Genomic DNA, 17957 nt, shown 5'->3' with positions numbered 1-17957 from the left:
CTTTGGAAAATACAGAAGACAGTCATGCTGTGGTCACTAAACCCCCCCCCCCCATGCCCCACCACAGATATGGCCACTGGCCTGTAAGTCCCCTCAGCCACGTGGCTCAAACCAGGAGGATGCCCAGAAGACCCTCACCCTGGGCTGACCCACCTCCTCAGCTTTTCCCACAGCCCTGAATGTTCTTGGCTTCTCTGTACAGACAGGGTGCCCTCCCCATTTTGATAGCCCCCCCTTCCCCTGCAGCTGTGCATGCCCAAGGGGAAAGGTCTTTGGTCCCCCTTGGGTATCAAGAGGAGCAAATCCTGGCCCCTCCCAGCCCTACTTATCAGGCCTCTGGATCACCAGGCAGCTCAGGTGAGATAAAGGAAGGCTGGTCCCTGGGAAGCAGGAATTGGCCAGGTGGGAACGGCGGCTCCTTGCTCAGAGGCCTTTCAAACCGGGCGGGAATTCCTGGAGGCCAGAGGCTGGAAGGCCTCGGAGCCCCTCCTGCTCTCTCCATCCACCAGCATGGAAATGACAGGGGTCCTCAACTTATGACCACATTTGAGCCCAGAATTGGTTGCTAAGTGAACCACTGCAATTGTTAAGTCAGTCACATGGTTAGTAAGTGAATCTGGTTTCCCCATTGATTTTGCAGGTCAGAAGGTTGCAAAAGGACCCCAGGACACCTCAACTTGTCATAAATATGAATTGGTTGCCAAACACCTGAATTTTGATCACGTGACCATGGGGAGGCTGCAATGGTCGTAAGTGTGAAAACTGGTCATAAATCACTTTTTTCAGTGCCTTTGTAACTTTGAACGGTCATTGAACAAATGGTCGTAAATTGAGGACCCCTCCTATGTTCCCTTGGACTGCGGAAGCTGGAGTGGTCTCACCAAGGGGGTGGGGGGGATTAGAGAGTGGGAGGCAGGCTGATGGAAGGAGAGGGGAGGGGGATGCCAGGAGGGGCTCCTTGTCTGACCATCCCCCTTTGCTTCTGCAGAAATTGCCAAGAGCACACAGGGCAGTCACCAGGGTGTGTGTGTGTGTGTGTTCACAATGCTGCCATCGCAAAAAGGGTGAATTAAGTAGCCTGAGGATGCAAGAGAAGTCGAGTCCTGGATTGCTTCTGTCCCCCCACCCCCCATGGCTGATCAATACTGGGGGCAGAGCTAATCCCAGGACTGGAGTCTCCAATCTTGACAATTTTAAGACTTGTGGACTTCAACTCCCAGAATTCCTCAGCTAGCTCTGCAAGTGCCACACAGCATTCTTTTTCTCCTCTCCTTGGGAGGAGGCCAGGGTGGGGGGAGAAGGGCAGAGACCCCATCTCTCCTTGGACCAGCAAGGTAGCTTTTGCCCGCCCTCTAAGGATTCTGACCGAGCAGCTGGGAGGCAGAAGAGGGAGATGAACTGCACCAGGCCCAAAGGGGTGCGCAAGTCCAGCATCCTGCCCCTTCCCTCCCTCTCCCCCCGCAGGGAAGGTGTGGAAGGGGCAGGACATAAACTGGCCTCCCCTCCGAGACCCTTTTCCCCACTGCAGGGAAAACAAACTGAATTACAACAAGGAACCCAGGAACCCAACTGGCTTACATTCATAGTGCAAATGTGCCCCAAAGTATCCGAGGAGTCGGAGGGCTTCAGCTCTTTCTGCCAGGGCCAAGAGAGCACCATGCTCTGCCCTTCCCTCTCCACTCTTCCTCAACTCCCTCACATTCTCAGCCTGTGCAACCTTCTGCCTTTAAATATAGATATATAGAGATCGATCTAGATATATATTATCATTATTCATATAGGGATTTCTGTAAATATAGCTGCCCGCAATCTCTTTAAGTGCCTCTTTCCGTCTCAGCCACTAGCCCCCCCACCCCTTCCCCTGAGTATTAAACCCTCCCCAAAGCGCTGAACAGGATGCAACCCTCACCCCACCCCCTCTCCCAACTTTGCACCTCCTGTCCCCCAAGCCCCGCTGGCCGCCTCCCCCCTCCCTCCCTCCCTACACGAGGCGCCACTGGAGGACACTGGTGTCCACCCCTCCGGTGGAGAGCAGCAGGCTGTCGTCGTGGAGGAAGGCGATGTTGGTGACGTGGCTGCTGTGGCCGCTGTAAGTGTGGCTGGGCGCCTGGGGAAAGAGGGTGGGGGGGTCACGTGGCTGGTCAACCTTCTTTGCTTTGCCAGCCTCTGCGGAAAAGAGGCAGGTGGCTGGCCTTCTGCCGCCCACCCCCCTGGGCTGAGGTCCTGACAGCGCAGCCTGGGCCCCAAAGTGCACAAACTCTGCCCTTTACTCGGGGGGGGGGGCTAGGGGGGGTTGGGTCCTCCTCCCTGGTTGGCTGAGAAGGGTTTCAAATCCCAGGGAATCTCGGACGGTTCTGTCTGATGCATCGGATGAAAACTTGATATATAAGTAACTCATCCCCTTTTCTCAACAACAACCCTTTGAGGTGGGTTGGGCTGAGAGAGAGGGACTGGCCCAAAGACACCCAGCTGGCTTTTGTGCCTAAAGTGGGGCCTGAACTCCCAGCCTCCTGGTGTTTGGCTCAAAGCCACCCAGATGGCTTTCATATCTAGGGTGGGACTAGAATTCACCACCCAGCTGTCTTTCATGGCTCAGACAGAACTAGAACTCACCACCTCCTGGTTTCTAGGCCAGCCCCTGAACACCACACCGAACTGGGCCCTCCTCTCCCCGAGAGGGAAATCCCTGAGAGTCAGGGTGGTTCTGCTGTGCCAGTGGGTCCTCCCCCCACAAAGCCCCCCCTCAAAGCATAGCATGGTTTTATACTTTGGGGAGAGGCGACGTTTAGGCTTCTGGGTGACTCTCTGCCCCACACCTGGAGCACCAGGCAGCCAGGGGACCAGGCCAAGAGCGAGGAGGAAGAAGAGGCACCGGCGAAGGTCTGAGGGGTCCCTGCCGTAGCTGCTTACCCGCGGCTGGCAACAGGGGTAGGAGAACAAGTGCACTTTGCCAAAGTCATCGGCCGATGCCAGGAGCTTCCCCTCGTGGGAGCGGCACACAGCGTTGATATCGGTGCCATCCGCCCCCTCTGGCCAGATCCCTAGAGGGGCAGGAGAAACGGTTCCCAAGGGGCTGAATTTCTGATGTTCAAATTCCTTAACACCTCCCCCCCCTCCAAGAGGTGCTGGAGGTGAGAGGATCCCAGTGTTGCAACAGTATAGTTAGGCCTGTGCTGCCCCCTGCTGGCCCAGGCACAGACATCCTCCTGGCACCCACACCTGCCCCGCTGCACTCACCAAACACCCCGAAGCCCAGCACGCAGGTGGCGGTAGCCCACTCCTGGTTGCGCACAGCCTCGGCGCTGGTGATTTGCCGGCAGGTGGAGGGGTCCCCTGGGATGGGAAGGAAGGCAGGTTCCGAGAGCTGCGTGTGCCCTAAGGCAGTGCTCTACGTTGGCTGAGGAATTCTGGGAGTTGAAGTCCGCAAAGCGAAAAGTTGCCCAGGGCGGAGACCCCTGCCCTAAGGGACAAGGGCACCTCCAAGAAGAAAGCCTGGAGTTTCAGCCAGGGATTTCTCTCCGGCTGATGGACTCTCGGCTGTCATCGGTTGCAAGACAGCCACGGAGATCCCCGAGTGGGTGGTACCCAGAGTGCCCAGAGGCTGGTGCCGGTTGGCTCAGGTGGGCGGGAAGAGGCCACTAAGGGAGGGGCTCTGTGCAAGCTCCAAGTTGTCAGAGGTTGCTCCACCCGACACAGGAGCCTTTCCGTTCTCTAAAGCCATCAAAAGCAGAACGGGCAATCTTGGGGTGGGCATCCTTCGAGTGCCAGGTCAGCATCTAGACTAGAAGACCTCCAGGGTCCCCTCCAAGTCTGTTCTTCTGACGCTGGGCCAGGAAAGAGACAAAGGTCACCCTCCTCTTCCAACTGACTCAAACTGAAGGGGGGAAAACACCCCATCCGCAGCCAAGGACACGGCAGTGAAGACGGGTCCCTCTGTGGGGCGATGGGCATTTTCCAAACCTCAGAATACTCACAATACAGAATCTCATAATCCCCCGAATTGGTGACCAAGCAGCTGCTGTCGAAGGCCCAGTCAAGATGGGTGATGAAGCTGGAGTGTCCCTGAGGCAAGAAAGACACGCAAAGTCGGTTTTTAGTGAGGCCAGCCGACAGAAAATTCTCGCCTCAGCCCCCTTCTTTTTTTGGGGACTTCCAGGAGAATCTGGAACTCACAGCTACTTGGTGAGCATCAGAGAGTCTGCAGGAGAGGCTGGCAGTCCAGGGCTATCCAGCTGAGCCCCGGCCACCCCATTCAAATGAGTGCTGGCCCACCCTGAAGACCCCGCTCGGAAAGGCCTCTCCCCGGCAGCCTCCACTCACCGAGCATTTGCCAACTCGGCCGTATTTCCTGCCACCCTCAGAAACCAGGTAGATGTAGACAAAGTTATCATGGGACCCCAAAGCCAGGTACTTCCCATCTGGAAAAAAAGGTGGGGGGATCAGCAGAGAGGGGGCAACGGGGCAAAGATAATGTGGGGTATTTCATTCATTCATTCATTTTCTATTTCCTATTTCTAAACCTTCATCTCTCTCAAAATCCCCCTGCATCATCTAGGGCTCAGACCCCAAGAAATCGCCTTCAAATCTGGGTCTTTTGTGTCCTTTTTACCGAAGGGCATGGAGTGCCCCGGACTCCCCTTTTGTAAAGCCCCACCCGATGCCACACCTGGAGTTTACAAGTTCTTGTACCCCTGGCTGTACGTAGCCCCTCCCTCCATTTTTCCAACCTGGGGAAAAGCTGACCACGGAGATGGGCTCTCCTCCGTCCATGTGAATGGCCACCAGATCCCGGGTCTCCGTGTCCAGCACTAGCCACCTGGTTGAAAGCAGAATTGGGGGGGGGTTGTTATGGCAATCCAGAACCCCCCAAGGACTGCAGGTGTAGACTGCTCCATCTGCCTGTCTGTCTGCTCTGCACCTTCCCCCATTATCAAGGCAGAGAAAGCACACAACAGCAAGATTTAAAAATGAGCAGCTTTTGTTAAAGGAAGACAGAGGAGGAGGTCTACCCCATGCCAGGAGCTCAAAGTTTGGGGCCAACAGCTGCACGAGATTCCCGAGACCCCTCCCCATTCCTCCTTTGGGCAGCCATTCAACCCATCCCAGAGCCCTCTCGCAGAGGGGCAGCAGAAGTGCCATGTCATTGCAGAAAGGGGCCCCTAGAGATCATCTTCCACTCTCCTGCCTCCAGAGCCCCCTGCGCCCATTACCTGCCCGTGACAGTGCCCACCACCAGTACCGAACCACTGGGGTGGAAGGCAGCCGAGCGAGCCGCATCCTGGAAGAGAGAAAAGTGTTCGGACTATTTGAAGCCTGGGGGTGGTCTTCATTGCCCCAGAAGCCCCCTCAGAAGACCCTGTGCTCACCTCAATTCCCTTGCTCCATAGCGGCTGGTGAGAGGCCACACTCCACAGGTGGACCTGCTTGTCCTGCCCGCAGGTGAGGAACTGTTCCAGGGTGGGGTGGGTGGCCAGGCCCCAAAGCTCTTCGGTGTGTCCCTGGTAGGAGAGGGGGGCGGGTCAGCTGGACCCAGAGGGCCTGGCCTTTCCATGGGGTAGCCCCAGTGCCAGGGCCATCCCAGCAGAGACCATTACCTGCACCAGCAGAGAGAAGCCAGTCGACAAGGACCCGTGTAGCACAGAGTTGCGTGTGGTGCCCACAAAAAGCGAGTCGCCCTTCCCTTCGGCAATGGTGCGTACCGGCCCGAAGCCATCCGGGACCTGCAGAGAATAGCAGAGTTGGAAGGGACCTTAGGTCTTCTAGTCCAACCCCCCGATCAATCAGGAAACCCCATTTCTAGGAACACCCCCCAGAGGGACGGACAGACAGACGGAAAAAGCCCCTCAGGACGTCCCAGAGAGACTTGGAGCATGTTAACAACCCACATAAACCTATTTTGGCTTGGATGAAGACTAAAAGCCGAGCATCTCTTGCTGTTTTGACGCTGCTGGTCCTTCATCTTGGTTGTTTGGCTCTGGTTCTCACCTCGTTCTCCTGCAGCTTCTGGTAGTCCCGTCCCCAAAGCACCACCCGGCGATCTCGGCCACCCCCTGTGAGGATGGTCCCATTCCGCAGCACACAGAGGCCGAAGATGCCCCCCTCGTGGGCACCTGGCACTGCATGGCAGATCCGGTTACCCCCTGCCAACGAAGGACAACAATGACACACAGCAGGCGTTTAGGCAGAGCCCGCCCCCCTGCTTGGAGCACCAGGTGTGGGAATCTGCCTCCTGTCCCATAATCTGGGCATTTTGGTTTTATAACCAAACTCTCCAACCTCGGGAACTTTAAGTCCTGTGGACTTCAACTCCCAGAAATCCCCTAGCCAGCACAGAATTCTGGAGTTGAAGTTCCCAAGATATGAGGCCCCGGCTATAAACCAGTCTGGCTTCTGGCAGGGGTTTGGTCTCCATCATCTTGGCCTGGGAAGACCATGAACCCAGCAGGCTAGCCAGGTTTGCATGATTTAGTGGTTAAGCTGCATATCGTGGGTTGCATAAACCAAGCCAACAGGAGTTTAATCAACAAACCCTAGTTTATGCAAAGTCAATACTCCTGGCCAGGGGCATCCAGATAGCCTTTGGGAATAAGAAGGAGCCTGGCCCTCCCACCAACAGACCTTTGCCCCAGATGTAGAGGTTGCCCCCCGAGTCGCCAGTCACCGTGTCCCCATTCTCCGTAAAGGCCACGCACAGCAGATACTTGGGCTTCTCGTGTTTCTGCAGAGAAAGGGGGGAGGGGAGGAAAAAGGAATGAGCCCCCAAAGGAAACCCTCAGAGCCCCCCCCCCCGAATATCCCCCCTCAGGCCTTTGTGCGGGGATAACACTTGGCTGCAGACAATCTCAGCAAGCAGTCACAATCACGCACGGCTGAATTGTGGCTAGTCCTCGACTTATGACTACCACTGAGGCCAAACTTTCTGTTCCTAAGCCAGACAGTTGTTCAGTGAGTTTTGCCTCATTTTATGACCTTGCTTGCCACCATTGTTAAATGAATCACTGTGGTTGTTAAATTAGTAGCACAATTGTTAAGTGAATCTGGCTTCCCCATGGATTTTGCTTGTCCGAAGGTCGCCAAAGGGGATCACGTGACCCTGGGTCATAAATGTGAGTCAGTTGCCAAGCATCTAGATTTTGACCACGTGACCACGGGGACACTGCAATGGTCACTAAATGTGAAAACAATCGTTAAGACCCTTTTTTCGGTGCTGCTGTAACTTCGGATGGTCACTAAACAAATTGTTGTAAGTTGAGGACTTACATGTAATAAGTTTGAAACAAAATGTGGAAAGCCTAAATCTCAGCTGCTTATCCTACTTCTGATAGGAGGGAAACGAAGGCAAGAGAGAAGCCCCCAAGGGCTTTGGGGGTGGGGGGGTTCTGTGCTCCAGCAGAACTTCCACCCTGCAATTACTAAAGCTATTTCTGGACAGTGGTAAGCTCTCTGGCCAGAGGTCCTTGGACGCCAGTGGACAAGGACACTGGCGGTGGGGCTGAGGGCAGGGAAGCCACCTCTAGCTGCCCGCCTCCCTCTTCCCTCTTTGCTCTCACCTCAAAGATGCCCTGTCGTTTGCTGAGGCTGCCGCCTTCCAAGGTCCAGAAGTGGATGTGGGATTTTCCACAGGTGATGAGGAGGGTGGGTTCTGTGGGGTGGAAGGTGGCGGCCAGAACGGACTCGTTGGAACACTTGGGAGGGAGGGAGGGAGGGAGGGAGGGAAGGAAGGCGAGTGTGTCAGTCAGATGTGAAACACTTATGCCGGATTGTGGTGCAAGGAATGGAGACGAGCAAACCAGCTACCTTCACATCAGCCAATTTCTGCTCCTTCTGCCAGTCCCAGACGGAGAGCACATGGTCGTTGGAGTCATCCACGGCACACAGGAGGCCACCCCCGTTCTGGGCAGAGGAAAGAGAAGGCCAGGTGGGCAAGGAGGCAGGTGCTCAGTTGTTCCTTGCACCGACTGAACAGAAAAGCTCTTCCCTTTCACTCAGGTGGGTGGGAGGGGTCCTTTTAAGGCAGGGGTCCCCAGACTTGGCAACTTTAAGACTACTTGTAGACTTCAACTCCCAGACTTCCCCAACCAGACATGCTGGCAGCCAAATGTACCCCAGCTTGGCTGGCTGGGGAATTCTGGGAGTTGAAGTCCTCTCATCTCAAAGTGGTTGAGGTTGCTCCCAACCAAGGATGGGCTATATTTTAATCTGGCCACATCTGGGGGGGGGGTTGGGTTTGGAGGGTTCCAGGAGGTCCCTTTTGAGCCACAGAAGGCCATCAGCAGGGGGTCTCACGCACAGACTTGGAGAATCCCACACAGGTCACCGCTCGGTCAAAAGGTCCAGGCCCCAGGACGTGGAGGGTGTTGAGGCTCACCGAGTCCCAGATGCGCACTTGGGGCGGCAGTGCCTGTGGGAGACGCGGGAGCACCTTGAGGCCAAAGGCATTTCCTCTGAGAAGGCAAACGCGGCTTGTGCAGCTCGTTGCCAATGGATGCAACGTTAGCCCCACGGGAAGAGAGGAAGGCGAATGGGACACATTCCCAGAGAGCTCCACTGACTGCCACAACAAGCGCAAACACACAAGAGCTCTGGGCTCTGCAACCTGCAGGCTGTGAACACTCTGAAAACACGGGGGGGGGGGAGGATTTCTGGGCAATGCCCACTTTTAAATATTCCCGTTTGAGCTACTTCTGACTTTTCCGTACCAAACACCCAAAGCAGCTGGTGCAACTTAGTGGCCGCTGTTTTCAGGTGGTATTAATTCAGCTCTAAACTGGGGGCAGTTTTCTCAGGCCAATCTCTCTCTCTCTCTCTCTCTAACCACAGCCCTCCCTCCCCAAATAGACAGCCTGCCCTTTTGTCTCTAGTGGCCAGCCTTCCCTTAGGCCGAGTGCCCACCTTGCCGTCCTTTGACGTCCCGGCCACCTGTCCGGTTGCTACTGTCACCATGTCTGGATGCACAGTCAAACTAAGGGAGACAGCAAGGGCCCAGGTTACAGGGGCGCAGGGCACCCAAAAGGGCAGCTCCTCCCCCAGTTTGATAGGACTGGGGGGGGGAACTGCTCCTATAGAACAGGAATTGTGCCTCCCCACCTCCTTCACGTTTCCTTAGCCAACTACCATTTCCCCAAGGCATTCCCCAATTCTGGCAAGGGGCCAGCGCCCCCCCCCCAAATTGGCACTGCTTCTCCCCCTCTCCGTTTGTGTCCCTCTCCCCAGCAAATGGGGCAGGGCGGGGCAAGGCAGCTATGGTCCCAAGGGCCCTTCCTACCACTTGATATCATCAGTATGGCCCAGATAGTGGCGCTGGCGCTGCTCCTCCACGTTGTAAAGGACGGCCACGGCAGCCACAAAATAGACAATCTCTCCCGTGGGCAGCAGGAAAAGGTTGGCCCGGCAGTCACGGCCCCGATACCCGTATCTGCAGCAGGTGGCCACGGGTCAAGGGGAAACGCAAGGGGGCTTGGCTCGGACGTCTGGAGCCAGTGTTTGGGACCCAGCACCCCTCCGCCCCGGGGACCCAGCCGTGAACAGGATACACCCAGTCCAGCTTCAGCTTCTTGTGTGGCAGCTCCAGCTTGGCGTCCAGGCTGTAAGTGGCCACCACAGCATCGGGGACGAACATGGGGATGGGGCGGCCCCGGAGGAACATTTTCACGTAACCATCCTCTGCAGGGCAGAAAAAGCCAGGTAAACTCCCAGCTCTCAGGATGCCCCGCCCCGCCCCACCCCAGGTGCCCCATCCTCATGTGCGCCCCAAAGGATGCCCTGTAAAAGAGGAGTGGCAATGCCAGCTCTAGGGTTGGTCTGCACTCCACTCTTTGGAAAACTTCTGACCACAGGGAAAATGCAGACACGCCCTTCTGTGGGTGTTCTTCCTTCAGGCAGCCCCCCACTTTGCACCCCCCCAATCTATCATGGCCACATCCACTCACCAGCATTGAAGATGGCTTCCTTTGGTTTGCTAGAAGAGAAAGAGAAACGTGATTGGGAAGAAAAGGAAAAGGGGGGGAGATGGGGAGGCGAAATAATTCCCACTCCATTGCAGCTGATTGCAGAGTCAGCTGACTCTGGATGATCCTTCAGCCACCCATCACCTCCCCCAAAGGGAGACAGACCCCACCCCCACCCCCCAGATACACAGATACTTGCCTGAAAGAGGGTCCTCACATCTGGGGGAGGGTCTTCCTTTCCCTGCCACCCCCTTCTTCCTGCCCCTCTCATTCCCAAGTCCTGGACCCCTCCCGTCTTCCTGTCCCCAGCGACCCATCAGAAGACCCCAACCCTGTTGCAGGAGAAGCCAGCTTGAGTCCCACTCGGCATGGAGCGCAATGTGAAGAGTGGCCAAGCACAGGGGTGAGGAAGCAGCTCCGGCCCGTTGGCGACCGCTGGGGCTGCAACAGACCCCCCCTCCCGTCCCCCAGGAAGAGGCCGCTGGGCATGCCGGAAAAGGAGCCTTCGGGCTGCAACGGACCGCCGCTAATGGCAGAAACAGAACTAACGCCCAACCTGTCGTGCCGGTTCAGATGTGGGGTGGAGCTGAAAGCCCCGATAAAAGGCCGCAAACATCACACAGAAGCACCAGGGAAGAAGCCTCGGGGTCTCCCACGAGGTCGCATCTCCCTGCCCCCCTTCCTGGCTCCCGTTCAAGCAACCGAGAGAACATCTCGCAGGCCGGAGCGGTCCGGCAGCCAAGTCCGAAAGTCTCGGGGAGGCAGGGCAGAGTTGCCCCCCCCCGCCTTTTGCAGAAAGTTTAGCGGACGCTTTACGGAGACGTTCCTGAGCCCTGTTGACCCCCCCCCCCATCCCAGGCACCGAGGGGGGGCACCTCTGGTCCTCGGCGGGGGGGGGGGACGCGCGGCTCTTGCATCAATCAATCCCGGCTCCGCGCCTGCACGGCCGCCCCGAGGAAGCCGCGACCCCAGCCCGGCGGATCCTTCACAGCGACAGAGGCGTCGCTCTCTCGGGATCCGGCCCGGCCTCGGGTAGCTCTCCCCGCCGGCCGGTTGGCCGGCCACCCAGCCACCAGAAGGCGAGCGCCCCGCCTTGCGGGCATTCCTGGGCCGGGCGGGCAGCGGCGAGCCGGGCTGCGGGGCTGTTCGGGAGCGGCAGCGCTGGACGACGCGTGGCCGGACTGGAGGCCGCCCTCTGCCCTGCCCTACCTGGGGCTCTCGGTCCGGGCCGCCTTCCGCATGCTGGGCGCTCCGCTCTGGCTGAGACGGGCAGGCGGCGCTCCGGCAAGGCGAGGCGCGCGCGGGCGGATGGGCGGGGTGGCTCCGCCCGGGGCCCCGCGGGGCGCCCCTGCCGGGAAAGGAGCGTCCCAGCGTGGCCCAGGAGCCGTCCTTCCGCCGTCCCCTCGACCCGGTGGCTCCTCGGCGCGCCCGAGCTGCTGAGGCCGCGGCTCCAAGGCCGAAGGTGAGCTCTGCGTTGCCCGAAGGGACCCGAGGGAGCCTGGCCTGTGGCCAAGCAAAGCCGCCCGAGCGCTGGAGTTCGGAGGGGGAGTTGCCGGGGCCGGAGCCTGGCCTGCCCTGGGGCTCCACCTGAAGGCCGGTGGCAGCCCCAAGAGGCAGGCGTTGCCTTCGTTTCGCATACAAAGAGCCGCCTCGGGATGCAGGGAGGGAGGCGGGAGAAGGGGCCGCTGGTCTTTGCGTCCAAGAATGGTCCAAGGGCTTAGAAGGCACCTGCTCCATTAATGGAGGAATAAGGGGGATTCGCAGCACTGAGCGGCTGCCTGGTGGGGTCCTACCTCTTGCATGGAGACGGTCAACATGAATCCGTTTGCTTTCTGCTTATGTCAGACTAGCTTCTCCCTCTCTGCTTATCTAATTTTCTGCATGCTTTCCTGGCCTGCATTGTGGCCAGATGTTAAGGCTGCAGATAACTCTCCTTGACCTCAGTTGGCTAAAGGAGGATCTGCTTTGCAAGATTTCGGCTGCCCTGGAGAGTGGCTGGGGCAGGCCTTGCCAAGTCTGAGCTGCCCAGCATCCGGGCAAATTAAATGGACTACTAAAGGAGAATATTTGTAATTCAGGGTTGATCTGAGGGGTCCTTGGTGCTCTCTGAGCTTGGTGGTTCTCTTGCAGACGTTTCATGACCCAACTAAATAACATAATCAGTACTAGAAGGGAGTGGGGTTTAACTTAGACTGATGAGATTAACTAGTTTGGTTCATGAAACGTCTGCAAGAGAACCACCAAGCTCAGAGAGCACCAAGGACCCCTCAGATCAAACAGACTTGCCAGAGTCCAAACTGCCCGATCCTGATCGGCTTCAGAGCTCAGACTATTCTTCTCTGCATGGCACATTGGTTCCACCTTGGTGTGGCGGCGGGGTGTGTGTGTGTGTGATGGCGATGGTGGCAGGCACGCAGTGCGGGCTTTGTGTGGGCATCTGCCCGGGTGGCCAGTTCAGACATACCCTTCGCGTTTGCCGCTGCAGGAGCTGCTGGAGGAAGTGGTGCGGCTCCTCTGGTCCTTGAAACTCTCGCGCTTGAGCGAGGCGGGGCGCTCCGGTGAGGGGCAGCTACTATGCCCGCTGTAGGAGAGAGAGCCTGAGCGAGAGAGCCAGACAAGGCGTGGGCGGGGGGGCGGGCAGCAGGGTGAGTGAGCCAGCTGGGGAATGGGCAATGGAGAAGAAGAAAGCCAGGCGGAAGCAGATGCAGGAAGAAAGGCCAGAAGGCGGAAGTGCCACGCAAGAAAGAAAAGCTCCTTCCGAAGAGAGGCCGGATCTGCAGAAGAGGCCATGAAGGGTTCCCAGCAGCAGCCGAAGCAGCCAAAGGCAGAAGCAGCAAGGCAGGAGAGAGGTGTGGGGCCCTTCGCTTGGGGGCCTGACCCTCTTGCACTTGGAGGGCTTGAAGAGGAAGGCTCCGCAGAGCTGTTTTTGGTTGCAAGGGCTCAAGCCACCAAGGGCTGCTCCCTTTCCTCCCCCAGGGCAGGGACCCCCTTTGCTCCAAGCCTAGTGCAAAAGAGGACTGCAGACCCCCTGTATCTCTTGGGGGGCTGGAAGCGGGGGCAAGGACAATGCTCTGGGAAACACGCCTGAGGCCCGGGGGTGGGGTGGGGCCGGATCAGTCTGGTTGACTCAGGCCAGTCAAGCAAAGACAAAGGCCTCCCTGCTCCCCAACTTAAAGAGTGCCTTCGGGGTTCACCCGCTGCCCTTTGGGGACTCAGCCTCACGTAGGCCCTGGGCACTAGCAGAGATGAGGGAAGGTTCCCTGGCTACTCGGCCCCTCTGTAGCCCCCTGGAGAAGTTAGCATCACAGCAGAAGCGGGGGGAGGAGGGGGGCACAGGAAGCAGAGAGTGGCGGGGGGTGGTGAAATGGGGGTCAGGAGCCATGTCATGATCCCATGGAGAGTCAAGAGGCACCCCCTGAGTCACTAACCACCCTGGAGGGATGGTTTGCTGTTCCCTTCCCCACCCCACTCTACCACGTATGGTATGAAGAGGTAAATGTATGATTTGCTACTCCCCCATCCTGAAAAAAAACCCGGTTTATCCCAAGATCTAACCAGAGCCACCAGAGGTGGCCAATATATTCTTTAAATCACTCATTTTATTGCGTCCCTTAATGCAGTTTCCAACCTTGGACTCTTTAAGATGGGTTGGACTTCAACTCCCACAATTCAGAGCTGGCTGGGGAATTCTGGGAGTTGAAGTCCACCAACTTAAAGGGGCCAAGGTTGGGAACTCTGCTTTGTCCTTCCAGGAAGTACAGCATCTTCCTCCAGAACTAAACAGACATCCTTCATAACCATAAGAAGCCATTTCAATTAAGAAAAACATTTGAAACAAGGCCCGTTCAAAAGAATCCTCTCTGCCTCTGAATTCTAACTCTTGAGACAAGACTTCGGGGGACTTTGGGGACCAGTTTTTAGGCAACTGTCTGGCTGAGCCCCCCTTCCCACCATTAGGAAAAACTGCAAGGGAAGAGGCTCTTTCTCTGAACAATTTTGTTCAGATGGACCTTGAGAACTAACAACTTGAGTGTTTGCTCTATGGTTTGTATAGTTCCTTCAGAATGAGCGGAAGTGCAGGGAGCTGCTAGCATATCACTCTCTCCATCCATTCTAAGTTTTCAAGGAAAGCAACGTCTACATTTTCTCGCCCACCGAGGGTGAAAATGCCAGAGTTTAGGAACTGCTCCTGGGGAGGAATGCTTGTTTGTCCTCTGCATGTCCCCAGAGTCAGAGTGGCTGCTGTTGGAGCCAGAGATGGAAACGCATCAGGCTGTCTCTAAGGTACAGCCAGGTTGGGTGAGACGCCTGCGTGACTCGTGCAAAAGTTTCTGGCTTTTTCTGACTTCCCCGGGGGGCTTTGTGCTTACATCTCTTCAAATCGGAGAAAGAATTTTCCTTAGCCTGGCTCACCTGCCTGGGAAACCTAAGCTCCATTTGTGAACCACAAGGCCTCTTTCTTGAACTCTTTTCTTAAAAAAAAGAATAGGGGTAATCCGCAACAGTTCATTTAGTGACCTTCGAAGTGACAATGGCACTGAAAAAAATGATCCATGGCCGTTTTCCACACTTATGACCGTTGCAGCTTCCCTGTGGTCACGTGAACAGAATTCAGACACTTGGCAACTGACTCATATTTATGACGGTCACAGTGTCCTGGGTCATGTGTTCAATCCCCTTTGTGACTTAATTCACTTAACAACCGGGTGACTAACTGAAAAACTGCAGTGATTCACTTAACAGCTGTCGTAAGAAAGGTTGTAAAACGGGACAAAACTCACTTAACCTCTGTCTCGCTTAGCAACAGAAATTTTGGGGTCAATTGTGGTCGTAAGTCAAGGACTACCTGCACTGTCTGTGATGGGGACTCTTGAGGAATTAGAACATTTGTGCATATTGGCAACTTGCAACAACCTTGCCTTATTTTTCATCAGTAAGGAATACAGGAAGTCCCGATTCTGCACGGATTGTATTTCTGTGCATGTCAGTTCTTGGGGGGAATTGAGACCCTTCCGAATGCTTTCCAAAACCGAAAAAAACATTGAAAAACTTTTTATCAGTTCAACCCTTTGGCAGAGAACCCTAAGAAGAGCCAGACTGCTGACACAGATTTTCAATTTTTGCCTGATACTAGAAATCCCTTTTTGATTCAGGTGCAAAAGGCCACAATGCATCTAGAATGCAACGGTAACCATAATCCTGAAACCTGTGGATGTGATTTCAGGCTCCCTCCCCCACTTCCTAAAAGGGGCAGCGCCCCCTGGTGGACCAGCGCATCACCTTTTTCCAGGAAGGAGTTCCCTCTTGGGGGACGAGGGGGAGGTGGCGTAGCCTCTCCGGTGTGGGACGGCCCCATTGCTCAGGGTGGGCCTGGAGGGCAGCCCCCGCAGCAGCTGGTAAACTGCAGGAGAGACAGGACAGGGCTGGGGGTCAGGGGGGGACTGGGCTCCGCGACCCCTGCCTCCCCGGTCTCTTGCCCCCAGTTAAGTCCCCCCCCCAATCCGTGCCGTGCACTCCATTGGGGCCGGACCTCTGGACACTCCGGGACTTGCAGGGGCCCGTCCCGCAGCCCCTCCCCCACCCGGATACCTTTGTCAGGTCTGCGCTTGGAGAGGTTGAGCCCGTTCTCCTCGCAGGTGCTCAGGCGCCGCAGGACATCGGCCAGGGCTGCCTTCAGCACCTGGATCTCATCCTCCTGCAGCTGCAGGCGCTGCTCCAGGTAGGAGATGCGGTCGTCCACCTCCATGCCGCTGAGGCCAGACAGGTTGTCATCTGGGGAGGCAAAGGCCAGAAGGAGCAATGAGCCTCCAGGAGAGCCCTCCCCCCATAAGCAGCTCTTCCTTGCCCCACTTCCCCTTGAGAGCTCCAGGCTCCGGTCAGGGTGGGGGTGGGGGGCAATGGGTCTTCCTCCCCAGCTGCCCTCCCAAGGACTGGCAAGAATCTTTCTCCTCAGAGAAGATTTTAGCCACTCCAGGGTGAGGCCTCCATGCTAAAGGATTTGGATGACCATCACATTGTTTGCGTCCAGCCATGTGCAAGGCCTGCCAGGGTCATTCATTCACGGACCGATGGCCAGGTCATTTCCCCACCCACCCCAGCTGACTATGGCCTTATAGGCAAAGTGGGGGGAAGGGAAGCACAGGCTCCCTGGTGGGAAGGGGGCTTTCCTGCCCATCTGGTTTTCATGTTGGAAGCAGCCCTTGGCCCACCTGCCGCCTCTGTTCACTAGTGCTTCCACAGCAGGGAGGAGACCCATCGGGAGCTGCTTGTGCCCACCTGCCCACCCACAGGTGTGTTGCCAACTCCATCCCTGGAGGGGAGCACAAATCAACGGCACGACCAGCAGCCTTCAGCTGCAGCTCTCCTCTTCTTCCTCCATCTCTTCTGCAGTGGTGGGCCCAGTGCCCATCCTGCCTGCCCGTTGCTGCCGCTCGCCTGGCACTGCCGGCCCCTCCCTCCACCTGCTCGAAGCATCCCTTCCCTGCTGCCGCCTCCACATCCAATCAGAGGCTGGTCCTGCAGCCAGGCAGAGTACCAGCCATGAGATGGACGGGTGGAAGAAGCGGCTGTTGGCCAGAGATGCTGGGGGGGGGGGTTAATGGAGGGGGGCTCCAAGTGATGGCAGGAAGGCAGCTCTCCTGGGTTAGGATTATCTCCTGGTCTGGGCTTGGCCCCTTTGCCGGCTGGCCTACCTCCCACGGCTGTGGGGAGGGGGCTGGATTTATCCCCAAGTGCCCCTCAATAATCCCTGGCGTCTGACGCCATCCTAAACCTGCTTGGCACGTGGGGGAAAAGCAAACACCCTCTGAGCGTGCAGAAAAGGCAGGTGGTCGCAGGGTGGGGGGGGGCTCACCCTCCTGCGCCTCCCGGCCCCCGGATCTCTCCAGCGGCAACTCGGAATTCTCTGCACGGCCGTTGCGACCGCTATGATAGGTCGATCCCCCGCCCCGCCCCGCCTCGCCCCTCTGGGGGGTCGGAAGGAGGGGCGGCAGGGCGAGGCTCGGGGGCCGGACGGTGCTTCCCACCTGCCTGCGGCTGGACGGGCGACCGCGATTACCCGGGCGCTAGGCAGCCTTTGCCCCGGATTCCCCCCAGCTCCACCCAGTCCTCCACTCCGCGCTTTGCCCTCCTCGGCCAGGCTGCAAAGATCCCCGCCCGGAAGCCCGTTGCGCGCACCTCGTGGTGGGGGCTCTTCTGCCCGGGCGGGGCCCCTCCCCAGGGAACCCGGGGCGGCTGACTGCGGAACTGGGGCTGCAGCAGCGCTCCCACTCACCGTTGCAGAACTGCAGCAGCAAGGAGGTGTCGTAGAGGAGCTCGCAGGCGGGGATCCCCTCGGCCATGCCGGCCCCGCGCCCCCCACGCCCGGGCCCCCCCCCCGGGCTGCTCTCCCGGCGCCCGTCCGTCCTCCGCGGTCCCCTGCCCGCCCGCCCGCCTCCCGTTGCTATGGCAACCCACCTCTCTCCTGCATCCTGCTGGCCGGGGATGCCGAAGCTCCGGCCAAGACCCCCCGGCTGGGCTCCCCTCTTTGCGCGTCCCCGTCCAACCAGCCGAGCGCCCACCCGCCGACCCGCAGGCACAGGGCAGCCCTACCTTCGGCTCCTTCCGAGCCCCACCCACCAGCCGCGGAGCTCCTCCTGCTTCCCTTCCCCATCTTCACCCCTCGAGCCTCTCGCCGTTTCCCTGCACTCGAGGGCCCCCCTCCCCCGCCCAAATCTGCAGAGTCCTCGCCCCGCCAAGCCCCACCTCGACCGCGCGAGACTAACTTGCAACTTCGGCCCTTCCAGGCTCTGGCTCGGCTCCCTCTCTCTGCGTCCCAGACTTCCTCCATTCGAACTCCTTCTCTCTCTCTTCCCCTCCTCCTTTCCTCAAAGTTTCATTCCAGGGTTTGCTGGCCAGGCTCCTCTCCCTTTCTGCCCTTCTCAATCCGAACAATTTCTCTTCCCTCCCTCCCTCCCTCTTCCTCCCCTCCTCTTCCCTCCTTCCTTCCCTTCCCTCCTTCCTTCCTTCTGT

The 17957-nt window shown here is 57.8% G+C and overlaps 1 protein-coding gene across 5 annotated transcripts; it reads right to left on the bottom strand.

Moving 5' to 3' along the window:
- Positions 1-1950: 1950 nt before the first annotated feature.
- On the bottom strand, positions 1951-17521 carry EML2 (EMAP like 2). Of its 5 annotated transcripts, none has more exons than XM_058196313.1 (23): positions 17403-17521; positions 15537-15719; positions 15228-15348; positions 13142-13234; positions 12412-12528; positions 9930-9958; positions 9534-9663; positions 9266-9415; positions 8893-8962; positions 8291-8401; positions 7798-7893; positions 7551-7685; positions 6619-6718; positions 5986-6140; positions 5595-5720; positions 5367-5498; positions 5211-5278; positions 4728-4816; positions 4321-4418; positions 3975-4062; positions 3238-3333; positions 2911-3041; positions 1951-2107 (listed from the first exon to the last, which is right to left on the bottom strand). In XM_058196313.1, exons 1-23 carry the CDS (start codon positions 17413-17415, stop codon positions 1982-1984), a joined length of 2457 nt encoding a protein of 818 aa, XP_058052296.1. In that variant the 5' UTR covers positions 17416-17521; the 3' UTR covers positions 1951-1981. The 5 variants fall into 5 exon arrangements, with proteins under 5 accessions (XP_058052296.1, XP_058052295.1, XP_058052299.1 ...); XM_058196312.1 differs by lacking the exon at positions 17403-17521 and adding an exon at positions 17221-17302; XM_058196316.1 differs by lacking the exons at positions 13142-13234; positions 17403-17521 and adding an exon at positions 17221-17302 and having other exon boundaries at positions 15228-15393.
- Positions 17522-17957: the final 436 nt, after the last annotated feature.

Source organism: Ahaetulla prasina, chromosome 10 (assembly GCF_028640845.1).
Source record: "Ahaetulla prasina isolate Xishuangbanna chromosome 10, ASM2864084v1, whole genome shotgun sequence".
NCBI lineage: Eukaryota > Metazoa > Chordata > Lepidosauria > Squamata > Colubridae > Ahaetulla > Ahaetulla prasina.
This window is presented reverse-complemented; position numbering and strand designations above follow the sequence as displayed.

Excerpts from the sequence above, each read along its gene's own strand:
- EML2 (XM_058196312.1), bottom strand. The coding sequence starts at position 17,287 with ATGGCCGAGGGGATCCCCGCCTGCGAGCTCCTCTACGACACCTCCTTG. Across the intron at positions 9,416-9,533 it reads AAGCTGAAGCTGGACTGGGT|ATACGGGTATCGGGGCCGTG; the intron begins GTATCCTGTTCA and ends CACCTGCTGCAG. Across the intron at positions 5,279-5,366 it reads TATGGAGCAAGGGAATTGAG|GATGCGGCTCGCTCGGCTGC; the intron begins GTGAGCACAGGG and ends TCTCTCTTCCAG.